Source organism: Carettochelys insculpta, chromosome 14, assembly GCF_033958435.1.
Source record: "Carettochelys insculpta isolate YL-2023 chromosome 14, ASM3395843v1, whole genome shotgun sequence".
NCBI lineage: Eukaryota > Metazoa > Chordata > Testudines > Carettochelyidae > Carettochelys > Carettochelys insculpta.
In genome coordinates, this window is record NC_134150.1 from 24,438,486 (window position 1) to 24,463,539 (window position 25,054).

A 25,054-nucleotide genomic window follows, 5' to 3' on the forward strand; every position below is an offset into this window, starting at 1 on the left:
CGTATTCGTCTTTCCGCGGAATTGAGTGACCGATCCGGCTTGGCTACGCTGGTATCGAGAGACGCAGAGAGGGTAAGATATACCCATGCTAGGTCTCCGACTTTTTTGTGCACAGCTAAAGAATTAGAGCTCTGTAACTAGACATCGTTGTGTCAAGATATCATTGTGTTAGATGGTAACAGATATCTTTGTATTGGATTGTAACATAACTTGTTAACACCTGTACTTTGCTAGCATATAAGAAGTAAACAATAGCCTTTGTAACTGCACGCTCATAACTGTAGCTTAATAAACTTGTAACTAGTTAAGATCTAAGCCTGACCCTGTTACCCTTTTGTCACTGCAACACAGCCGACACAACAAAAGAACTTTAACCGTTTGGTTACTACAGCCTGGCCGTAGGAGTGCTAGCAGCTCCCTGCTCTAACAGTAAAAAAAACTGGGTTGTTTAGGACCCAGGGGAGTACCTCACCGCACATTACCCGGCCACCGGCTAACAGCTGGGCTTTTACATGTTCACCATTTGTCAAAAATCATCAGGAGGGTTTCTTTTGTTTACTTTGCACTTATAGCATTGGGAGCCACAAAGACATCCTTAAACAGCCACATGTGGCTCTGGAGCCACAGGTGGCAGACTCCTGCAGTAATGAAATAGAATGATGCATGCATTTGGGACCTACGTGCAGTTCTGCTCACAGGCCAACTATTTGCATCCCATGTACTTGCTGCAATGGAAGAAAAGTATTCCAAGACTGAGCTAGAATTCTTACTATAGTACCCTTCAAAGTCTCCTTACTGGGAATGGAAAGACATTTTACATTTTCCTATTTTGGGGCCTCTGTTAGAAAGCTATTGTGCTACTCAGTGTAAGTCTAAAGCAATGGGTTATTCAGTTGCAGCAGTACACCTTTAATTCAGTACATATCAAAGGAAGACCTAATTTACTTGCCAGTCCTCTTTTGACAAATTCTGCTGGGTTGGCATCCTCTTGTGCAGAAACAGCAAAGTACTTTGTCTACATACTACAAAATTCATTCCAAACTCATGGTGAATACATGTGCTAAGTAATGTTTCTCATGCATTGGCACCCACATGGTCATCCCATCAGTGCTGCAACAGTCCTGGATGAGTTTTATGAAGGGCATTTGAGAGTTCAGACGATGAAAGACCTTCTGTATGGTAATGCATACTGGCCAGAGCCATACACATACAATGAGTGTTATATGAAAGCATGCTCAGCTTGCACAATGCTTCTTTGGCCCCTTGGAAATTGATAGCCATAGATAGACCATGGAAGGGAATTGCAGTGGCTATTACTGGCCTCTCATCTGCGTTGAATGATGACTACACACTGGTTTTTGACTGTGGCAGATCATTACTGATGCTACCCCTTTGCATTCATAATTTCACAAGGTACTGCAGAGCAACTCATATCTTGCCTAACCACCTTAGTTGCAATATTTGACCTGCCAGACACCCCTTGTTTCACATAATTGGACATATTTTGTATGAAGAGAGTTTGAAGGCTTTTCTAATGCATGTTGGTATAGTACATTATAAATCTGCTATGCACCATCTCTAAGGAAATGGAATGGTGGAGAGACGGCATGGGACTCTGCAGAAGCATTTAGCCAGCATACTGGAGGAATGTCAAGGTACATCCTTTCCTGTTGAATTGACTCATGGTTTATATGATATTCTGTGTTCCTCATCAAAGTACTGGAAACAGCCCTGGTTCGTCAGCCAACCTGTAAGGAACAAGTTGTCTGTACTGATGGAAAAAAGTTCATTCCACCCCTTTCCCTGTGAAACCTGGATCTCCTACCTTAAAGGGCTAGTGGTACTGGTAAAGTGACATAAATAAGAGAACTGGTTAGACAAAAAGTGTAGCTTGCTAAAATTAAATTTTAATCACTAGGAAGTGTGTTTTATTTTATTTTGTTTGTAACCATAGTTATCTCTGTGTCTCTTATTTAGCACCACTGACATTTCTGTTCTTCATTTACACACATGCTCTTATTTTATCACAAAACCAACTCAGTGCTATGTATTAAAGTGACCCGTGAGCTTCCTGCTTAGCTAGCAGGCTGGTTTTATGCTGTCTCTTGGGAGGCAGTGAACTCAGTAATTTCTGTGAACGTCACAGTGAGAGGGAGTAGATACTGTAGAGAGACGTCTCTGGGGGAACTCAAGAATTGTGTGTACCTGCAAGGCAAGATTTAACCTGGAAAGTCTTGAGGAGATTGTTGATGGAGCACACAGGCTTGTGTGGCAGGGACCTGGCATGCAATCTAATTGCCAGCAAAGCTCATTTTTGCTGAGACAGTGAGGTAACACTGCGGGTTACGGCTCTAGATGTCCTGGGCAGACCATCACGATAACACACACACACACAAGGGAACAATGGATGGAGTTAATAATTGGGGAATTATGAGAGAATGTCCCTGCCTGGCTCCAGCCAGGCTGGCAAGGTTTCTTTTCCCAGGGCGGTGAAGCTAAGATGATGCCAAAACCTGAAAAATGGTGATGTAGAGAAGACAGGGGTTGAGTGAGTTGTTGGCAGCTGCCTGGGGCAGCCTCTGAGAGAGGAACTCGCGGAAGACATGCTGCAGCAGGACAATCTGCTTCTTTCGGCCCAAGGTGGAGGTAATTGGGCTGAATGTAAGGCATAGTATTACTCTTTTTACCCTTTGCTCTATTAGCAATGTATCTTTGTGTATCTATATAATTGATTGTATGATTGATTAAGCGTTGCTTTGAAGAATCTCTTTTGAAGTCCCTTTGAGCAACTAGAGTCACAGGCTCCTGGAGAAAATGGATTAAAGGTGCCTTATATTTACACGTGGGGAATGGGGGCTACTAAAAAGAGATCAGTTTCCACAGTGGTTGAATAAACTGGGTCCACCCTTGCTAGAGGGGAAGGAGCCAGGATGTCATCTGAGAGAAGCACTTGAGAGCAGCTAAAACGGGTCTAAAGTGAGTCTTGCCCTGTAACCACAACACAGTGGAACACCGATCTCCAGCAGCCAATGTTACGCAAAATAGGTAAGAAAGCTGAACGGATCTGGAATTACACTGTGTGATTAGCATATGTCTTCAATAATGATGAATGATCTCTAGGGATAGAAAAGTTTCACAGTGTATGTAAACTTCCATATTTTCTGACAATATGAGCTGATTACTTTGGCAGTTAAGACTTGCTTGGCTTCCGTCCCTTCGCAGCAGGACTTTGCCCTCCCTAACTTGGTATTGTGATGAACAATATGGCCAGATGAGCACTGTTTGTATAACTTTGGAGTAAGTTTCATTTTGTTTTTTTCCATTTCTTCTGTCCTTCATATTGCAAATCTCTATTTTATTTAGAAACTTATTCACCTATTTTTACCTCCTGAGGGTTTCCCACAATAATGATGATTTCATTATTTTAGACCACAGCTTTATTATCATATGTCTAAATTAATTTTAACAACATATTTGGTTCTGGGTCTCAATTTAGTAATTGTTTTGACTGAATCCTCCTATTGTTAACATTTTCCTCAACTTTGTCAATGTATGACTTTGACCACTACTTGTTAGCCTAAAACCAGTCCAGAATAATAGGGAATAAAGGTTTATACCATCTGGTTATTTTTGTGCCTATATGTTGTCTAGGCATGTTTAAATCTATGCCTACTGAGGACAGCACTTAAGTATGTGCTTAACATTAAGGGTATGTCCACATGTTATCCTGATGGGAGATGCTTTCCTGAATCATTGCCTTACTGGATAAGTGTCCATATCACATAGCAGTTATCGCATTTGGCGCTATGTGGAATTCTCAGCAAAGCAGAGGCAAGAACAGAATGAGCACAAGCTTCTTACCCCAAGAAGTAGTCCCTTCAGGTCAGAGGTGAAGCATTTGAACAGGACAGGTTTGGAAAGTTTTAATTTCTTTTGTCTGTACAAACGGCCAAAGACGCCGAGTCTTCTGGACGTTTCAAAAGCACTAAATTCATTTTAAAAGCCACCTCAGAACTAAAACAGAATTTTGCCCTTATACAAATTCTTCTGATCACTCTTTTGTTTTAGAAATGTAAAAGATTCAGTTTGGTCACTGTGATCTCACCTGTCTTTGCCACTGCAAATAATTCTGCTTCTGTTACTTTCACAGTGGTTGAAATAGCTGTGTAGTTTTGTCATCTGGTTGACTCAGTCCGTATGCTCTCTCAATGCTCAAAAATGAAACTTTTCCAAGGTATGGAGAACCAACTACAGCATACTCCTGATCAATGACTTACAGATCAGTGATGATTACCCCATGCATTTCTGTATTAATTTAAATGTAAAACCCTTCATCCCATTTACCTTTTGTGCTCTTGCACTTTTGTATTTTCAACCTTGTTCACCATCACATATCTGTAGTAAACTTGAATAACTTACAGAGAGAGAGCCGTGTTAGTCTATGTACTATCAAAACAAAACAGCAGTCCAGTAGCACTTTAAAGACTAACAAAATAATTTATTAGATGGTGAGCTTTTGTGGGACAGACCCACTTCTTCAGACCATAGCCAGACCAGAACAGACTGTTCTGTCTGTTCTGGTCTGTTATGGCCATGGTCTGAACAAGTGGGTCTATCCCACGAAAGCTCATCACCTAATACATTTATTTTGTTAGTCTTTAAAGTGCTACTGGAGTCCTTTTTTGTCTTGAATAACCTGCTTTTGATAGTTCACAGCAATAATAAAGGGGAAATGTTCAAAACTGCAAAGTGTAGTGAGGTACCCAATTCCCATGAAAGTCAATGGGAATGGGAAGATGTACCCCATTTGTGTCTTTTGACAATCGCCCCCAAATATTTCGTTCTGATCTTTGACATGTGAGAATTTCTTACTTGTGGATTTTCTTTAAATAAATGCATCTAGGAATCTGAACACTGGATACTAGCCCTAAAGTGGAACTTTGTGACTTATAGGCTGGGTCTACACTTGCCCCCAACTTGCCCCAAAATATTGAGGAGTAAACACATGCATGTTGGCACTTCTAAGTTTGACACTTCAAAGTTGCCGCAGGGGAGAATTAGCCTAATGAAGTGCTGCATATTCACCACAGCACTTCATTAGTAATCTCCCATCACTCTGATTACCATGCCCCCTTCAAAGTTGGGGGCAAGTGTAGACAAGCCCATAGTTTTTTTTTTAAAGTGTGGGTCAAATTAGGTCTCATTCAATGAGACATAGACCTATGAATTCAGAATGTGGTTAATATGGTCCCAAAGTCTAACTAAGTGCAGCCTCACTGGAGTTTACTATGTAAATTATTTTGTGCAGACATAATCAACAGAAGATGTGGAATGGCCAAGTCTATGACCACATGAAGTAGAATAGAGGTAGCTGTGCCCCATGCTCCACCAAAGATCACTCCATGGGAAACCTAAATTGGAACACAACTATAAGCAGTGATACTGTTGACTATTTTTAGGAATACTACATTAATACTGCAAATCTAAGCAGGAAATCAGTGTCTGGCAAAACTAGAAGCATTTTGACTTCCAGTCTAGTGGACTGAACCTTGCACTTAAATTAGGTAAGTGATTAGCTATAAAATGTTCCCAAAAGAAGTAGTTAATCTGGCTGGGAGGAGGACATTTATAGTCTCGGAGTGAGCACCCTCTCTTCCAAAAGCCATCAGCATGATTATTCAAAGTGCAAGGTTCAATCCTATCATACATTTAGGCAACACTCCAATGGAGGTCAGTGCCCTGGGCATTTGTGGACTGAGTCAATAATGAACCAAGGGAGAGGCTGGTAAAGTAAAAACACATTTACTAGTTTCCTTCAGATTTGCAGAAGAGCAAGATTTGTATGTTCTGCCATAGTCAATAATGGAAAAGGCATATAGGGATGCGTACTTGATTCTGTGTACTTGGTGGTGGAGCATTCTGTAGAGAAACTTCAACTCTTTCTTGAGAGGGCTGATAGTCTTTTTTTTTCCCCCAGGAACAGATAATATAGGTAGGATAAGTTAATTTTTGGACATTTCAGTATTGAGACATACCCAGTAATTTTTTGATGCCAACCACCAAGATAGGAAAGAAAGCATAGCAGCTAGGAGAAAAAAACAAACCAAACCAAAAGAACGGAGGCTTAAAATGAAAAGTTTAGGGATGGGGAAATTAAAAGTTCACCCCTAGCAAACCAGCTCTACAGGTTTTGAGGCTGCTAAAGTGCAAAACAAAACAAAACAAAACAAAACAAAAAAAAAAGCAGTCTTTCCTAACAGAAATGGGTAGGTGACATTAGAAAGAAATGTACTGAAAGGCACAGGAAAAGGGAAGAGAAGTGGAGATTTATGGAATTGTTGAAAGCTGGCCCTGTGCTGCCAGATCTGCAATAACACATTACCAAAGGATGCTACATTTGTTTTCCTGTCTATCCATGAAGAGGCAAAAGCCACTATGCTAAGGTATCCAAATTTCTGATAATCCATTCGACACCTTAGGTATGGAGATTTCCAGTAGATTTTGAGACAGCCAGATAGAAAACCCGTTATCTTAGTTCTCTTAGCCTCCTGGTTATATTCTGCCCAGAGGAAGTTGTCACTTGCAGGAAAGGATTAAAAAAAAGTCATCCTGGACACACCCTCTGCCAGCTAATAGACTGAAACAGAGTTGTAGTAGAAATGTGGAAGTCTTGCCCTAAAGATTAAGAACATTACAAATAAGTCCCTGAATTGCTAAAAAGTTCATAATTAAAATCACAAGATTGAATTCATGAATCCTTCTCTTTTCCACAAAAGTATATGAAAATGACCTAGTCATGTCCACATTGTGATTTTTTATTATTTTGGTTCTTGCTCTTTGTACAGTACAGGGGTCACTTTGCATGCCACATTCTCCTCAATGGAAATCAACTGTGATGGCACAAAGATAGACAAACAGAACAGTTTCTGTTTACTGGATGATTCAATTAAGAAAACTGAATGTTAAATTGTTTCATTTTCCCCCTTCTTGCTGCCAGGAATGTCTAATTAGAACTTTTTTCATCATCCTTCTCTCTTTATGTAGGCTGCTTTAGATTGCAGAGGTGAGCTTTTAGATCAGAGAACTTTCTGGATTTCCATGACACATTTATTATACTCATGTTGAACTGTGCTATGTTTTAACTTGCTAGTAGAGTTGAAACATCTACTCCCCAAATATCTACCTTAAATGATCTTATAGATAACTGCAGGCTGGTGTAGCTGTAAATATCTCTTGGGCAAGATTTCACAACCTCAATTTATTCAGCAGAGTACAAAAATATAAATGCCTTCAGATTTTGGGTGAGCACCTTTAGGTTTCTTCCTCCTCCTTGAAGTAACCTCCAATTTCCCCCACTGACAACATTAAACTTTTCCTTTTACTTAGTTATAAGACAGAAACTCGTTATTATATAATATTATGTTGGATATTATATAATTCCAAATCATGGCTGGCTCCCAGCTATTCTTTCAGTAAGTCTGGATAATTAGTGTTCAGTAGCTATGCATCTGAGTCTGAGCTAGGACTCAGGAGTTCACTGAAAGGATTTTTTCACAAAAACCTGATAAATTAGTGGGTGTCTGTAGCTATTTGCTAGCAAGAAAGAAGTATAATGAATCAAAAATCTCACTGCCACATATAAAGTGATACTTCTGGGAGTGAAGTCACAGCATTGGACTGCCATTTGGGAAGACAAAGTCAGGTAAACAAGATACTCTTATTAAAAAAAAGTTTTAGATGAATTTAGTGTTCAGGGTAGGTACAAGGATTGGACACTAAAAATGCCTATTTATTCACAGAAGTAGGGCATGTGCAGTAAAGGTCTACATTTTCTCACTCTGCCCAACTAATGTGCCTCCATCCTAACTTGGAGGGACCACTTCCAAGTTTACTGGTATTTCAGTCCCTCTGCTCATGCAGTCTTTGATCTGTCTGCTGAGTCCACTAAGAAGTGTCTGAGTAATGCAGACTGTGGTGTGTCCGAGATCAGGTTATATATTATCAGGAACATAATGAGGAATAAAGAAACATGTTTCCTGATGAGAACTGGTCAATTGTTTGATTTTTTTTTTTTTTTTTTTTTTATCATTCTCGTATGGCGTGAGTTGGTGACTTGTGTATAAAAGGTTCTTATACTAAACTTAACCTGTAGATGAATAGGTTCTTCTGAACATTTCTGCAGATAACTTGTATCTCTTGTACTAAATAAACTGTTAAACCATGATCGTTAATGAAACAGAAAATATGCTGAGTTTTAGCTATACAGTGACAATGTAATAGAAATAGATTAATTTACAAAATTAGCTACTTGCAAATGCCAGTGCAAAAATGTGTGTACAGTGCTGCCCGAGATTTGTTTGTACAATTAACATAATTAGGTTAACTGCAGAAGAGCATGGCATTGATGCTGGCTATCTTTTGATTATAATTACCCAATTTACATTACAAACTTCATGTGCACTTGCAGGTGCATTTTCCAAATATAACACATAATAGTGAATTTTAGGCTCAAAGACTGTGCCTATGCTGAAGTCATAAACTGTAATTATAATTTTTGTAAACCTACTCATGCTACCTTGCATCTAGCTAGCTCAGGTACCAGACCACAGCGGTTCAGGCTTCAGCATGAGCTAACCACCTGAGGAAATACTCAGGATTCTGGGCATGCTTGTACAGCCCATGCAGCTGTGGAGTTCCAGCTCCTGTACCTGACTTAGCTAGAATAAAGCTAACTCAGGTCCATCTATGCAAGTTGCAATTGCTCCCTGGGATTCCGATGGAAACATAGTCTGTGTCAGATGAATTATGTTGTATTTGCTAATTGTTCTCAATTCCTGTATCTTTCTAACAATGACATATGTAGCAATTGCATAGGGTCAAGTCCTGAAGCTCCTTACTTTGCTTTTACTCAATCTGTACTCAGGTAAATGTCCCATTAAAGTAAAGTACTGGAAAATCTGATGTAGATGAAATTACTCTCAAGTGTGAGCAGTACTGGTTGAAAACCAATACTCAAAGTAGTTACCAATGGTTTGCTTTCAAACTTGCAGGACAGGTGTAGAGAGTTCTCACAGGGCCTGTGTTGCATCTGGTACTATTTAAAATTTGTATTGATGACCTGCAAAAATGAGAAGTCCTGCGGCACCTGATAGACTAACAGATTTACCAGCGCATGAGCTTCTGTGGGCAAAGAACCACTTTGTCAGACGCATCTATAAGGTTCCACAGGACTTCATTGTTTTTACAGACACAGACTAACACCACTACCCCTCTGATACTGATGATCTGGAGGATGAAATGGAGAGGACACTCACAACATTTGTAGAGGACACTAAATTGTGGGGGAGGGGTTGTTGCAAGTACTTTGGAGAACAGGGTTACAATTCACAGAGACTTTGATAAATTGGAGAATGGTCTGAAATCAAGTAGATGAAATTTAATGAAGGACATGTGCAAAATATGACACTGAAAGGCAAACTAAATGAAAAACTGCAAAATGGGAAATAATTGGCTAGAGAATGGAACTGCAGAAAAGGATCTGGCTGTTATACCAGTTCACAAATTAAATATGAGGAAACAATATGTTAGAAAGAAGGCACATATCATGTGGGGTGCATTAAGAGGTATTTGGGACACAAGAGGTAAGTCACAGAAGGTAACTGTGTCACACTATTCAATTCTGATGGCACTGGATTCAGCAGGAGTAATGTGTCCAGTTTTGCTCACTACACTTTAAAAAGATGTGGAAAAGATGAAAGTCCAGATAAGAATGAAAATAAAAGATGAAAAACTTAGAAACACTGTGAAGAAAGAGGAAAAACAACAACTTCAGAATAGGCTTCAGAAAAGAAGGTTGGACCTGGTAATAGTTTTCAGACATGTTATAACTGGCTGTTATAGAAAAAGAGGATGGTGAGGAATTGCTGTCCATATCCACTGAAGATAGGACAAGAAGTAATGGGCTTAATCTGCAGCAAAGGGAGATTTAGGTTAGATATTAAGAAAAGGTTTCTAATTACAAGGATGTTTAAGTACTGTAATAGGTTACCAAGGAAGACTGTGGAAGTCCCATCACAGGAGGCTTTTAGGAATAGGTTTGATGAACACCTGTCAAGGATGGTCTAGGTCAGGGCAGGCAAAACACAGCTCATGGGCCAAATCTGGCCTACCAAACCATCAGATCTGGCCAACAGGAGCTTGGATGGGCTCCCGGTTGCTGCTCGCCATTCAAAGCAGCTGGCTGCAGGGGCCATGTGCTTCTCTGAGCACTGATGTGAGCTGGGTGGTGGGGGGGAGAGGCTTCATGCACTGTTCCCACGCCAGAATAATCTTCCATCTCCCAATGGCTGGTCAGTTGGAACTGCAAGATTGTGCTGGGGGTGGTGGCAGTATGTGATGTCTCTCCTGGCCCTCCCCGCCCAGCTCACAGTGGTGCTCACAGAAGCACACTGGCTGTTTTGAGTAGTATGTGGGGGTGTGAAAGGCCAGGAGCCCACCTGCTGGACCACTGGGTGGAGTTACCTAGTTATGTGCCGCTCAGTCAGGTTTGGCCTCACTGCCTCTCAGTCATGACCAAGTGCTCTCCAATCCAATCTTGGATGAGTGGTGGTGTGGTAGGTTTGCCCATCCTCCCATTTTTGCCAGGATTCTCCAACAGTCAGGCTCAAGCTCCCAGAGGCTCCTGTAGCCAAATCGGGAGATTGGCTGCTAAAAACCTGGCATTGCAGTGGGGCTAAGGCAGGCTGTGTGACTGCTCTGGCCCTGCCCCTGTGCTCTTCTGAGAAGTGGTCAGCATTTCCCTCCTTGAGGCCCCTAGGTGGGAGGGGAAGAGGTCTCACACACTGCCCTCACCTTGAGCAATGACTCCTCAGCTCCCATTGGCCAGGAACTGCAGCCAGTGGGAGCTAGGGGAGTGATACCTGCAGGGAGGGGAAGTGTGCAGAGCCCTCTGCCCCCCAGGGCCTCAGAGACATGCTTGTCACTTCTGGGTGTGGCACAGGGCCAGGGAAGGCAGGGAGCCTGGCTTAGGTCTGGAGTTTCCTCTAATTTTTAGCTCCTCTGGGCGGAATAAACTTTATGTGCACTGAGGCATGTATGGCTGTGCAGCACCAGTAGAAACACAAGCTGGCGACTCTGGATGGATGGGGGCACTATGCTAATGAGCTGGGTAGCCCCTGACTCTTTCGTGGGTGGTGCTCAGCCTGAAGAAAATATTGCTTAGGTCCACTATGCCACCAACCATGAGCCACCAGAGATAAACACCCCCTGGCCAGAGCCCTCAGCCCTCAAACCCTTCCGCACCCCAGTCTTCTGTCCCCCCGAACACCCCACCATACAAAACTCCCTCACAGAACCCACCCCTCTGCTGGTCCCCTAACTGAAGCGCCGAACTCAGTCCAGTCCACAGCTCCCTCTGACACTCCAAACCAATTGGCCCTAGAACAGAGTCTGGACTCCCTGCCCCATCCTGGAGACAGTGAGAGCGCGTGTGGGTGAGTAAGTGAGGGACAGGAGGTTAAGTGAGCAGGGGCACAGCCTTGGAGAAGGAGTGTGTGGCTGGGGGGGGGCTCATGGAATGGGTGGGGCAGGGGCAAGAGTGTTTGGGTTTGTGTGATTCCATAGTTGGCAACCCTACATTGCAATCTGCCACAGAGGGTTGCAATACCAACCAGGTCTGGTCCTGTTGGCCTAGTCAGAATCCCTTGTCCTAGGAAGCTGCCAAATTTGCTTACAGCTAGAGTGTGTCCTGTAAAGAGGTGGCAACTTCTGACTAGAGTATGTACATATCACTGCTGTCTTGGGAGGGAACTGGAATTGCTCAGCTGTAGGGAATTGACCTTCTATTAATAACGGCAAGTAGAGATTCTCCTTTAGCTCAAGTGGCAGAAAGCTTGTATTTTTGGGTAACGTTTTGACTGGGCTGTGCTACATAATGACAAATGCACAATCTTGAGAAGCCATGGATTTGCTACACTGTTAGCCAGCATCCTAGATAATGACATTTACAGACATGAAAGAAAGATCATCCAACAGGACAAACTGCTGTTACCAGCTTCGCACTCCGCATTCCCATCAATTCACTGTGTTAAGGAACACTTGGAAGGTAAAAGGAATACTAAGATACTTTTTAATTTCCCATTACAAATATAGTAGTTAGGCTCTATCTGAAACAAGCAGAAGTAGCAGAGTTGTTTATGACGTGTATATTGTCTTGTTCATGATACTTTTCAAAGAACATCCATTCATCTTCATTCCCTTCTTGTAAGTTTTTTGTTTAAATTATTGGTAAGACATAAGCATTGAAGGTATTAATGAGTGTTCCCTGTAAGCTGTGTGCTTGTGCAGCTGCTAAGGAGAGAGTTACATGAGACCCAGCTGATTAGCAGAGTGCCCCTGTTAAATGTTGTTTCTACCGGTCAAAAGCGCTACTTCAGGAGGGCGGGGGTGGAGGGGGGGAGAGGCAACAGCCATGCGTACTGCTTACTCTTTTGCCCATTCCTCTGACTGTCTGGGAGTCAGGGGAAAGTACACAGTTTGTGTGAATGCCTCTCACTCCTGGCTGGTGAGGGGAGGGGGGCAGAGGAGTAATTCACAATCTGTGTACTTTCCCCTCACTCCCTGATGGTCAGGGGAACAGGAAGAAGAGCAAACAGTATCCTGGCATGCAGGGCTGCCCTCCCGAAATCGTGCCCTTGCTACTGATGGTGCACATTTACACATGCCTCAGTATATTAAAAATATTCCACACATGGATTTGAAAAAATCCACACATGGATAGAAAGGTTAAAGGGAACATTGGTAGTAATCTGTAATTAGGCTTTTATCAGATTACCCACAACCCCCCCCCACCTCCCAAGGATTTATAATGTGTTAGTTTTAAATTTTATTGGCTTACATTTTGGTATGTGTATAAGGTAACAGTGTGTGTTAAATTAATTGTCCTTAATAAATTTAAGATAAAACTCTTCTCTTCTGCATTTGAAGTACTTTTATGAGGCAGAAGCAACAGCCAAGAATGTTGTATACAAAATAAGGCACATACTTACCCCTTGACTCATACACATAAGCCGTGTCTACACGTGCACGCTACTTCAAAGTAGCGACACTAACTTCAAAATAGCGCCCGTCATGGCTACACGTGTTGGGCGCCATTTCGATGTTAACATCAACGTTAGGCGGCGAGACGTTGAAGCTGCTAACCCCATGAGGGGATGGGAATAGCGCCCTACTTCGAAGTTGAACGTTGAAGTAGGGCACGTGTAGACGATCCGCGTCCCGCAACATCGAAATAGCGGGGTCCGCCATGGTGGCCATCAGCTGAGGGGTTGAGAGACGCTCTCTCTCCAGCCCCTGCGGGGCTCTATGGTCACCGTGGGCAGCAGCCCTTAGCCCAGGGCTTCTGGCTGCTGCTGCTGCTGCAGCTGGGGATCCATGCTGCATGCACAGGGTCTGCAACCAGTTGTCAGCTCTGTGGATCTTGTGTTGTTTAGTGCAACTGTGTCTGGGAGGGGCCCTTTAAGGGAGCGGCTTGCTGTTGAGTCCGCTCTGTGACCCTGTCTGCAGCTGTGCCTGGCACCCTTATTTCGATATGTGCTACTTTGGCGTGTAGATGTTCCCTCGCAGCACCTATTTTGATGTGGTGCTGCCCAACGTCGACGTTGCCAGCCCTGGAGGACGTGTAGATGTTGTTCATCGAAATAGACTATTTCGATGTCGCTACATCGAAATAAGCTACTTCGATGTTGGCTTCACGTGTAGACGTAGCTATAATGAGCAGAGATATATGCTCTTGCTATGAAATCCTGCCCTGTTGAAATCAATAAAATTTTGACTTCAAGTGGGGTGGGACTTCGTTGCTGACATTTCAGCAACTATTAACTGTGGTGTGTAACTTACCCTTTAAATCAACTTCTGTACCTACACTGAAAGATAGCTAATGTGACATCAATATTTAAAAGGGGCTCTAGAGGTGACCCTGGCAATTACAGACCAATATATCTAATGTCAGTACCAGGCAAATTAGTTGAAACTATAGCAAAGAATAAAATTGTCAGACACATAGATGTACATAATTTATTGGGGAAAAGTCAACATGGTTTCTGTAAAGGGAAATCATGTCTTATTAATCTACTAGAGTTTTTTCGGGGTGGGGGGGAGGTCAATAAGCATGTGGACAAGGGGGATCCAGTGGATATAGCATACTTAGATTTCCAGGAAGCTTTTGACAAAGTCTCTCACCAAAAGCTCTTAAGTAAAGTAAGTTGTCATGGGATATGAGGGAAGGTCCTCCCATTGACTGATTACTGGTTAAAAGACAGGAAACAAAGGGTAGGAATAGCTGGTCAGTTTTCAGAATGGAGAGCGGTAACTAGTGGTGTCCCCAAAGGGTCCATACTGGGCCCAATCCTATTCAATCTATTTATAAATGATCTAGAGAAAGAGGTAAACAGAGGTGGCAACATTTGCTGATGACACTAAACTGTGCAAGATAGTTAAGAACAAAGCAGACTGTGAAGAGCTTTAAAAATATCTCACAAAACTAAGTGATTGGGCAACAAAATGGCAAGTGAATTTTAATACTGATAAATGCAAAGTAACGCAGACTGGAAAAAATAATCTAAACTATACATACAATGTAATGGGGAATAATTTAGCTATAACCACTCCAGAGAAAGATTTTGGAGTGATTGTGGATAGTTTCTCTGAAAATATACAGTCTTAAATGGAAAACACATTTTGATTAAAAAACACTTTTTCTCCTGTATTCATCCAGCACTTTTAAGGTAGCTTTATTAAATGATAAAAAAATTAAATTATATTTTTGGGCATTTTAATTGAATGTTAATCTTCTTCCAAACAGAACTTGGCATAAATCACAATTTTAAAAACTAATCACCTAGCAAATACAACCTGCATCGTTTAGCATTTTCGAAGATAATAGAATGGAAAAAATGGGTATGAACAAATATTAGTTAAGCTACATAATTGCCTAAATAAATGTGTATAAATGTACTGGATTTTCCTGGTTATCAAATTTAGTGTAAAAATTGCATTTAATTGCAAATCAACATGTTTTAATGCTTATCACCTAATGACAGGATGATCATATTTCCCTATGATATATATGGTACTCTGGTAAAGTTACTCATGTTCAAGTGAATTCAATGGCAATCAGTCAGAATCATGCACACAAATGTTCAAATTAATGTCAAGCTGATTGAGTTCCCACTAAAAAGAAATCCTGCATAGTTGGATTTTTTTTTTATTTACCTTTTTTCCAAGATGTTTAGGGTGACCATCTGTCCCATTTGTAATGGGCCAGTCCTTTATTTAGGCTTTTTAAGAAAGTGGGCAAACTGGCCTGTGTTTTGTAGGTCTGCAGTTCCCCAGCACTCAGTGTCTCGGGGCAGCAGCCCCCTCTGCAGGGTGGCTGCCTCATTCCCTGGCATCCTGCATGTCAGAGGGGCAGCTCCTGCTGCAGGGAAGCTCCTCCATGGGGTGGCTGCCCTGTTCCCTGCTGCAACAGCCCTTGCTGACAGGGACCCCTTCTGTGGGGCAGCTGCCACATTCCTTGGCCCCCTCTCCTGGGAGGCTTTGGAGACCCTGTTCTCCGCAAACCCTTGCCCCCAGCTCCCGGCCAGAAGGGGTACCTCCCCATTGGGAGGCTGCAGAGCCCGCATCCCCAGTGCTTCGCCATGGGACAGCATCCCCCACTGCCAAGGAGCCCTACATGGAACAACAGCCCCCCCCACCATCCCTGGAGGCTGGTGTTCTGTATTTGCCATAGGGCAATGTGGTCACCCTAAAGATGTTTCAATTCAATTCACACAGTTCAACCCACACAAACAGGGAAAGGTGACATACTGGCTCCTGTTGTGCACCTTTCACAGTGGATAGGTGACTGATTGACCAGACCCCTTCTGCCCAGCACCTTCCATCTTCCAATCCTGGCTGAGCCCCAAGGATGGACACTCCTGCTCCTGGTGCTTGGCACCAGGTGTTCCTGAGGCAACACAGGGAGTGTGAGCATGCAGTTTCACGTGCACCGTCCCCCAGTTTCTGCCAGGGTTCACACCAGAATGTGGCCAGCAGCAGTCTTTTGGCACTGTCTGGAAGGAAAGCGATGGGATCTGCTTCCAGCAGCAGGAGAGGAAGAAGTGGGAAATAGACGACCCACCCCATGTCTTTGCAGAGCTCATCTCTTCTTTCTTCTCCTGCCCTGACCGGAAGCAGATTTTTCGTTTGGGCCCACAGAAAGTTGAAAGGTACCTAACTCCTCCAGACTGCTGCAGGCTGCCAAGAACCCAGCTGCCTCCTGTCCCTCCCCTACCCATTGCTGTAGTGTGGGCAGAAAGGAGTTAAGCCCTAGGGGTGTGTTGTGCATCAGGGCCTGGGGAGCCTGACTGCAGAGCAGTCAGTGAACTTGGCCAGAGAGGTGTCTCAGCAAGAGAGGGGGGCTGTGGTATGGAGCAGCCTCATGGTCCTGATGGTACGCAGGGGAGGGTGAGGGGGTGAAGAGCATTCTATGCCCCAGTGTCTCTTTGTTTTACTTCCATGTGCAGATGAATTTTGTTATGTACACCAATACTGAACTGACGTGATGTGCAATGGGGCCCAGGGGTTCAGAGTCAGGGCTGGACCAGAAAGTGGGGGTGGAGAGGGATGAGGGTTCTGGCTGGGGGTGCAGGCTCTGGGATGGGGTTGACAATGAGTGGTTTGGGGTGCAAGCTGCTCCAGGGCTGTGGTGAGGAGAAAGGACTCCCCTAAGCCCTGTCCCCACCATAGAAGCCCTGGCACTATGGCCTGTGGAGAGTATCTCCTTGCTGCAGCAGCCCTGCAGCTGGGGCGAGGGCCGTCGGAAAGGCATCTCTTCCCTGGGTTCAGCAGCTCTTCCTACATGCCCCAAGCTCCCCACGCCTCACTCTCCTCTCCAGGTCCCTGTGGCTGCACACCTGCACAGCTCTCCTCATCAGGGGCATGGCCCTTGATGGGCTTCTGGGTGGCCATGCAGGCTCACACCTTAGAGGGAACAAAGTGCAAAACCTCTAGCCAACCACTGCAGGTCAGGGCATGAACAGGTTGGCAATTGCTTCCCTGCCACCCCTCCCATCATTTAAGAGCACAGCTGAGGGGCAGAGAGACTTCTTCTCTGTGCCAGCGCTATGCAGAAGCTTTGGCAAATGAATGTCTCAGCCCCTCTGGGCAACACCCTGAGCTGGAGGTTCTTGGGTTTTCCCAGGGTCCCAGCCAAGCAGGAGGCAGTTGGGAAGGGAGGAGACTGCCAGCCAGGCTGCTGATGTGCTGAATGCTCTGCCCAGGGGGCGGGGTGTCTGCACAGCACTGGGAACAGGATGGGCCCTGCTAGTTGGCATGTAGAGAAGCAGTGGGGTTGGGGAGGGTGTGCAGGGACAAAGCAGGGAGAGGACAGTGAGTAGGGAAGCACGCAAAGGACGGAAGGGCCGGCAATAGAGGTGACATGACCGGCCACTGCAGCTCACAGTGTGCAGCCAGTGCCGGCCAGAAACAAGACTAGGCCATGGCCCTGCTGGCCAAGAGACACCATGCAATGGGGGGCTGCACTGATGGAGCTGTAAGAGGGAGTGGCCTAGCCTCATGCACAGTTTTTTCACACTATCACCACCCTGGCACCCATCATCAGCCACTGGAACACTGCCCCCCTACCCCGACGCTCTCTCTCAATGCAGGTGGGTGAACAGCGGGTGAGCAGGGATCTGGGAAGTAGCAGGACCCACTGATTTTGATGGGGGTGATATAGAAAATGTGGGAAATTCGTCCCCTTTTTAAGAAGGGATACCAACAGGAAGGCTTAAATATAGGACTGCCCTTTTAATAAAAGGACATCAGGTCACCCTCACTAATGAGTCAACTTTTTTTTTTTAAAGGAAAGTAACCTAAAAATACAAATGCAAACCATATTACATTAAAATTGATTATTTAAATCCTGCTTGCTGATTTAAATGATGAGTGCAAGTGTTTATTTAAATCCCTTTGATTTGACTCAATCCATCCTGAACTAACCTAATGTTGGAAGTGCTTGGCAGAGTTAGTGTTGGTCACAACCTTAATATTTTAGAGTGTTTGTTTCAAATGCAAAATTAACATATTTCATGTACCAGATTTTTGAAAAGTAAAAGTTAGTTTATTTTATTTATGATCCTTGGCTTATTTAGGTATTTAGATACAATAGTTGCAACAGATTTTTTCCTCTTTTAAATATAAATTTAATTTGTTAATAAACGTGTAGTAGTTGAGATTATTTTTTGTTTATAACATTAGGAGCACAGTTTTCAGTGGGCTCCCTTTAACTCGTGATGTGCGTATCTATTGTTGCAGAAAAAAAGAATATTTGCATATACAGTTATCCAGTTTATATATTCAAAGGTGGGTATTGTGCATGCAAGAGTTTTTACCTTGGAGTTAACTGACAGAATTGCCCATACTGGTGTGTGTGCATTTCCTTATACAGGCTAGGTGGGCTTTTTGGGTTAACATTTATTATTTGCATAACAGTTATATGGCAGTTTTGTTTTCAGGAATGTAAAATCACACCTGTTTTGACAAACTTGGGCACTGAGGAGGGCTGGTTAGGGAAGGCAGAAAGCAGGTCTTACTTTTAGCTAAAGATTTTCAGCATTTGCAGCTTGATAAAATAATAATCTTCTAAACTTCAGAGTACAGAATATGTAAAATTAGTATTCGAAATTCTAGCAAAGCTGTACTGGTGTTTGTACAAGGAATTGGAATACTATGATGAAACACAGTTGTTTACATAACTCAGTCTCTAATACCATGATACACATAATTATTTTGGGAATCTGCTGTCGTGAATGCAATTTAGAACAGGTCAGGGTAGAACCCTCAAGTTCCAGGGTTTTTAAGTACTGTAATCATGTAAAGCTGGAGTTTTACCTGGCAAGAGCTGTGTGATATCTGTTTTTTCACAGAGGTGTCATCTTCCTACCTCTGTCTTTCCCCCCATCATCCTGCAACCATCTCATATTTCCCTGAGATCTCCTTCAGGTTTGATACATAGAGGGAAAAATGTAATGGAAATCAGCAGGAAATCCAGTTTAAAAACTATGATAGCTTTAAGCTGTGGAACTGCCCAAAGCAGCAGAAACCTCTTTAACTGCAGTGCTTGAAGGACAGTGGGGAGGTGCAGGGCGCACAGGAAACCAGGAAATCTCTTTAAATCCAGGAAGGTATTGGGGTCTGAGGGTGTTGGGAGCTGGTCATTTCCCATGTTCATTACTGAATTAAATAGCATCAGTGTTAGTCCCACTTTGCACTGGTGCAGTGCATCAGCATTAGAGGTGGTACTGATGTAGTTGCAATGATATGGTTACCTTAGTGTAATTTTTTTTTAATTCAGAAAAGCCCATTCTCTCCTCATTAATTTTGCCACTGCAGGCAGAACTCTTTACAAAACAACAATTCCCTCTGGCTTTTAAACAATTTTCTTAATTATATTGATAGCTGTTACGTCAGGCAGTTATATAACAGTTATTTCCTGTCAATTAAACAAGCAACAGGCCCAGTCTTGACAAACAGCAAAACCTACAGGAGCTCTGTGTGACCTGGCTGGGTTGTGCAGCCATAGTGACTGCTTTATATTCTCACCAGGGGGCAAAGAGGGAGAACAGAGTGGAGGGAGCATTCTTTCCTCTCCTAGAGGCTGTGCTTGATACTACTGACCTCAACTGCTGCTCTGATAGGTGAGTCCTTGTGGATGAGATTGGGGAAGGTGCTGAGTGTGTACAGCACCTCTCTGGCCTCTTAGCATGGAGCAGATTTTCTCCCCTGCTGATGATGGGGTTGGCACACCCCAAAGACATCTCTCTGACAGCTCAACACAAGTCAGTCAAGGTAACCTAAAGGGAACCCATTAGACCTGTAGCACCCTGTGAAAATTAGTGGTTTAAGGACATGAAGAAGGGGGAAGCCAACACACCCAGTTATATAATTGCTTCATTCTATCAACCCTATTGTGAGTCTCAATTGCGTGAAAGCCACCACTGCCAGACTCCTGTGAGTATTTGGGAATTCCAGTTTAGTAACAAATGGAACATTCCTAGTCCTCACGGTTGCAGAGAAAAGCCTGGAAAAATGAACCAAGTGAACTCTGCAGGCTCAAAAGCAGAACTCCAAGAAAGAGTCTCCACATTTATTATTTAAAAAGAAAAAAGTCATGATTGCTAAGCCGATCTCATGATTTGCAAACACTTAAGTTGGGTAATTTGGAAATTACATCACATGAAATAAAGTAGTTAAACACTGCCCTAGTCCCCCCAGATTTGCTCCAGCCCAAAGACTCTAGCTATTGTGCATTATCTCCAGCCCCAGAGAGAGGCAGGAAGTGTTAGTGTGAGGGGGCAGAAAGATATCACTTACAACAGTTCTCTATCCCTGTGCAGCTCTACAGATCACACATGCGGCCTAAGTTATCTCCCTCCCTGTGTAAGCTTCCACCCAGTTGTTCCCAGAACAGTTTGACAGGTAAGCAGGTAACTAAATTCCCTGTACAGTAGATCTCCAAATTACATGTAGGTTGTGTTCCTGGGCAATCATGCATAACTCAAATATCACACAAGTCAGGAGGAGCTGAGAACCAGGCAGCAGCCTGGCTCCCGGCTCACCTGAGCTTGTGGGAGTGGGGAAACTGACCAGCTCTGCTGCAGCGCTGATCAGTTTTCTGGCTCCGCAAGCAGACAGAGAGCATATGCATGCAGCCAAACAGTTGAGACTGAAGGAAGCAGTACAGATACCAGAGCACCACACTGGTGGTGTTGTCTGACTACACTGGTAAAATTAGGAGAAGTTCTGTGGCACCTGATGGACTAACAGATTTTTTGGAACATAAAGTTTTGTAGGCAAAGACCCATGCTCCAAAAAATCTTGGTCTATAAGGTGCCACAGGACTTCTTGTTGTTTTTACAGATACAGACTAACATGGCTACCCCTCTGGTAAAATAAGAGCTCTTCTTAGTGCATCTCTTAAGGCACTCTTGAGCAAAGATGTTAGTTTAATGTAACACAGTACAGATTATGTTCAGAAAGACTAAAGGTCCAATCTTAAAGCCATAACATGAACTGTATCAGTGACTTACTGATGTAAGTAAAGGCTGTAGGGCCAGGAGCTAGGATTCTATGGAGTTTGCACTGATATGAGCATGCAATATTAACTGGGATTAGAAATGCTTAGAGGCTGCATCTGCATCAGCAAGTTATTTCAAAATATTTTTCAAAAGAAGAGTCTCTTTTGAAATATCCAGTGGAATGTCTATACACACAAGGTGTTCTTTCAAAATTAAATCAAAAGAAGGTGGCACTCTTTTGAAAGCGCTCTTCCACCCCCATTTCAGGAAGAGCACCTTCTTGTGAAAGAAAAGGTGTAGATGCTCCGTGGGCCCTCTTTTGGAAAGAGCAGTCCTCATGGCACCTGATTTTTTTCGATCCCTGTTGTTTTGAAAGAGCAGGGGCTGTGTGGACGCTCTCTTCTGAAATAGCAGATTGCTCTTTTGAGCTGCTTTTTTGTGTGTGGATGCTCCCTTTTGAAAGAAGTAGTGTAGACATAGCCAGAGAGGTGTAAGAATGGATGATCATGTCTTGTGCAAATACTCAAGAAATCAATACAGTCAGCTCAAATATCTAAATCCTGTAATCAAGACAATACAAAATGCACACAAGGATAATGAACTACTGGAAAAGTATTAGAGAGATTCTTAAGCTTAGTCCAGCTACAGTACTCAACAAGGTCACTAAGGGCAGGTCTACACTAAAGAGGAAGGTCTAATTAAGATATGCAATTCCAGTTATGTCAATGACATAGGTGGAGTTGACATATCTTAATCTGGGCTTCTGTGGTGTCTCCACTAAGGGAGGTCCAGGGGAGTGTTTGTTCCTGTGCACTTCCCTTATGCCTAATGAGGGGCAGGAGTACCAGTGCCAATGCAGGTGCCCACCAGATTGGTTCTGATAATTTATAATTCAAAAGGAAGTGTTAATACAGCACTTATCTAACTTTTAGCTATGTTGTTAATACTCTTAATGGCTGTAGAAATAAATCAAGTGTATTCCTTTTCAAGCATATTTTTACTTTCCTAATTGTAAAGTGTAAGATGCCAGACCTCTGGAAACAGGTACCAGTTAGTACTTTTCATAGCACCCTGTAAGAAACCATCTCTGCAAATGGAAATGGAACATGATCTCATTTATTGATATTGGAAAAATCAGATTTTTGTCCCATTTAATGTAGTTATATGAGTAGATGGAAAAGAATTGTAGAACAGTGTCTTAATATGCTGACTTGTGAATAGAGTTTCATTTGTAAATACTATATTTTGGCATTTCAGATTTAGACAATGATTGGCAACTGGCTTTAAATCAAAAGTGGTCAAAATCTATGTTGAATTATACAGCCGGCTGCTTTGGATGACAACTGTAGGTCTTTATGTGAACTCCTACTGTTGTCTGTCTTTGAGATACCAGAGAATGTGGGATGGTCTCTACAGGACTGTCAAGTGCAGTGTGAATGGTGCTGAAACTCTGTAGTTCAGCAACTTACATCTGCAGCTCCCCTTGCCTATGGTGACACTACCTACACAGGCTTTTCAATCAGCATTTTCAGGAAGTGTAGACTTTGGCATCAGTGGTTTAGCAGATTAGCCGGTGCTACAGCTCTTTGCGTCTCGCTCAGGAACTCTCTTGTAGATGAAATCAGACAATTCTAGGGGCTTTCTCTCTTGTTTTGAAATAGGGGCAGCACATAATAAAGTTCTTGTAGCTGGAGCTTTGCATTGCGTGGGAAGGAAAAGGGAATCGAGCTTTGCAACCCAAAATAGATTTTAACCACTTTTGATTTAAATGTTTTCCAACAGGCATTTCACTTTTTAATCTTCCCTCTGTCCGTGTCAAATAAATATTAATTTCCCGACACCAATAGCTCGCAGGCCAGGAAGGAGCTAACTTCATTAATCTCTCGGCCAGGGCGCAATGATGAAGAAACGAAATGCAAACACTTGCTTGTTGTTGCATGCGCTCTGCAGGGAGCTTGTCAAAGCCCCGAGGTCTGCTCAGCCCCGCAGGCACGTTTCCAGCGGCCGCCCTGCGGCATAACCCTGGGGCTGGTGGTTGCTCGGCTGGTCCTGCGAGCACCCCCACCCCGGCGCGCGCGCTTAGTGGGGGGCCACCCCTCCCGGGGCTGCCAGGTTGCTCGCTGGCGGCGCGAGCCGTCCGTGCCCCTCGTACCTATGATGATGGCACACGCGCTGATCAGCCCGATCTCCTTCTTCAGGGCCACACGCTCCGAGCTGCTGCGGGGCGGCTGGGCGGCGCTGCTCTTGCGGAGGCTCTGCTGCTGGTTCTCCGCGGCCATCTCTGCCCCGCGGCTGCAGCGCGGCCCCAGGGACTCCCTTCCCTCTGCCCCGCGCAGCCCGAGCGCCGCCGGAGAGCTCGCCGATGCCCGGCGCATGCGCCGCCCCCGCTGCACGGAGGAGGGCGCCGCCGGGGGAGGCGGCCGGGGCAGCGGCGCCCGGGGGCGCGGTTGGGGGCTTCCCCCCCCCCCCCCCCCCGCGGCCGTCGGGGGAGCCTCATGGCTCGGCGGCGCTTGGGGCACAGGCTGCTGGCCCGGGGAGGGGTTTGCCCAGGCCGCCCGGGGAGCGCGGCTGCTGCCCCGCCGCCCTTTGCAGGCTGGGCTCTTTCAGCCTCCGGTGGGGGGCGCAGCTGCGCCGGGAGGGGAGCGGGCGCTGGGCGTGCGGCAGCCAGTGGCCCTGGACTTCAAACACCGGAGCCCCAAACACCTGGGGTGTGAAACCCGCTGTGTGCCCGTGGCAGGGGATCCCCCTCTGCATTGATGACGTAGCTAGACAAGCTGGGGGGTGGGGGTGCTGCATCTGCGAGGAGTCTCCCTCCCCTTGGCATGGTCCTGGGGCTGTTGGTACCGCGGCGTGTTCCCGGGATGGTTTCAGAGCGCCAGATATAGACCGGGGCGGGCCGGGCCTCTTTAGTCGATCGACAGGTTGCCCCGGCCGTGGAATGAGGCTCTCACGTCTGAGTGCCCTTCCAGTCAGATTTTTAGTTGTATTGCTCATGAAACTGTCTTTGTTTGTTGGGTGGTTGGGGCTTATTTTATTCCCTAACAGAACTCACCAATGTAGAAAACAAAAACGAACAAACAAAACAAAACAAAACAAAAAAACCCCACCAAGTCATAGCAGGGGAAGAGCTTTGCCAGTTCTTTCAAAGTTTTTGCAAAAAGCAGTAAATGTAGTTTATTATTCTCACGTGTAGAGCGGAACTCGTGTTTCAGCTGATTTTTGTACAATTGTCTTCAGCCACAATCTTACTTTAATAAATGAGGTCCCTGTAAATCCATGGCTGGAGATGGAGTAATTTGGCATCAGCATACTTGGTGGTAGGCTTGAAAGGAAGGACTGGAGTAGTCGGTGCTTTTCTGTTAATTTCAGCTCCTTGTTTGATGAAGGAGATTAGTACAGTATGGTAAAGGAGGTTAAATCGCAGGAGAGAGTTAGTAATATGATGATGTGGCCAGGAGGAGTTTATCTGGGGTCATTAGGATCCATGCCATGTCCTGACGTGAACCTTGATTGGGAGAAGTCTAGTATGCTAGAATAAATTATTTTGTAATGCTTCCTTCTGTGTATGTAGATAATCTTGATTGAGAATGGGAAGTTAGATGGCAAGGTTCATAGGGCCCAGAGAGTGCTTCTTTACAATTCTTTGGATTATCATGTGCTGTAATGTGATTGGTAGATATCCTTTCTCAAATGTGATGTTGACAATCTCAGCCAATAAGGACCCAAATGTGTACTAAACATCTTTCACTAATCAGAAACAGTCACTTTGGAAGAAGGATGGATTTGAAACAAGAGGCCTGCATTCAGTTTTTATTTCTGCCACAAACTTCCTATGTGACCTTTGTCAAAGAATTTAGTTCTTTTTGCCCTAGTTTCCCAACTGTAAAACCATCAGTATAGTATTTCCTTACCTCACAAAGGTGTGAAGGGATAAATAT

At 44.2% G+C, this 25,054-nt stretch overlaps 1 protein-coding gene across 1 annotated transcript in view; it reads right to left on the reverse strand.

Moving 5' to 3' along the window:
* The window catches only part of SLC7A10 (solute carrier family 7 member 10), a 93,314-nt gene extending 69,871 nt beyond the window's left edge, over positions 1 to 23,443 (reverse strand). The window contains exon 1 of the mRNA XM_075008932.1: positions 23,269 to 23,443. Within this exon, the coding sequence (XP_074865033.1) occupies positions 23,269 to 23,395 (127 nt within the window). The 5' untranslated portion in view covers positions 23,396 to 23,443. The remainder of the gene's footprint in view (positions 1 to 23,268) is intronic.
* Between the last annotated feature and the right edge of the window lie 1,611 nt (positions 23,444 to 25,054).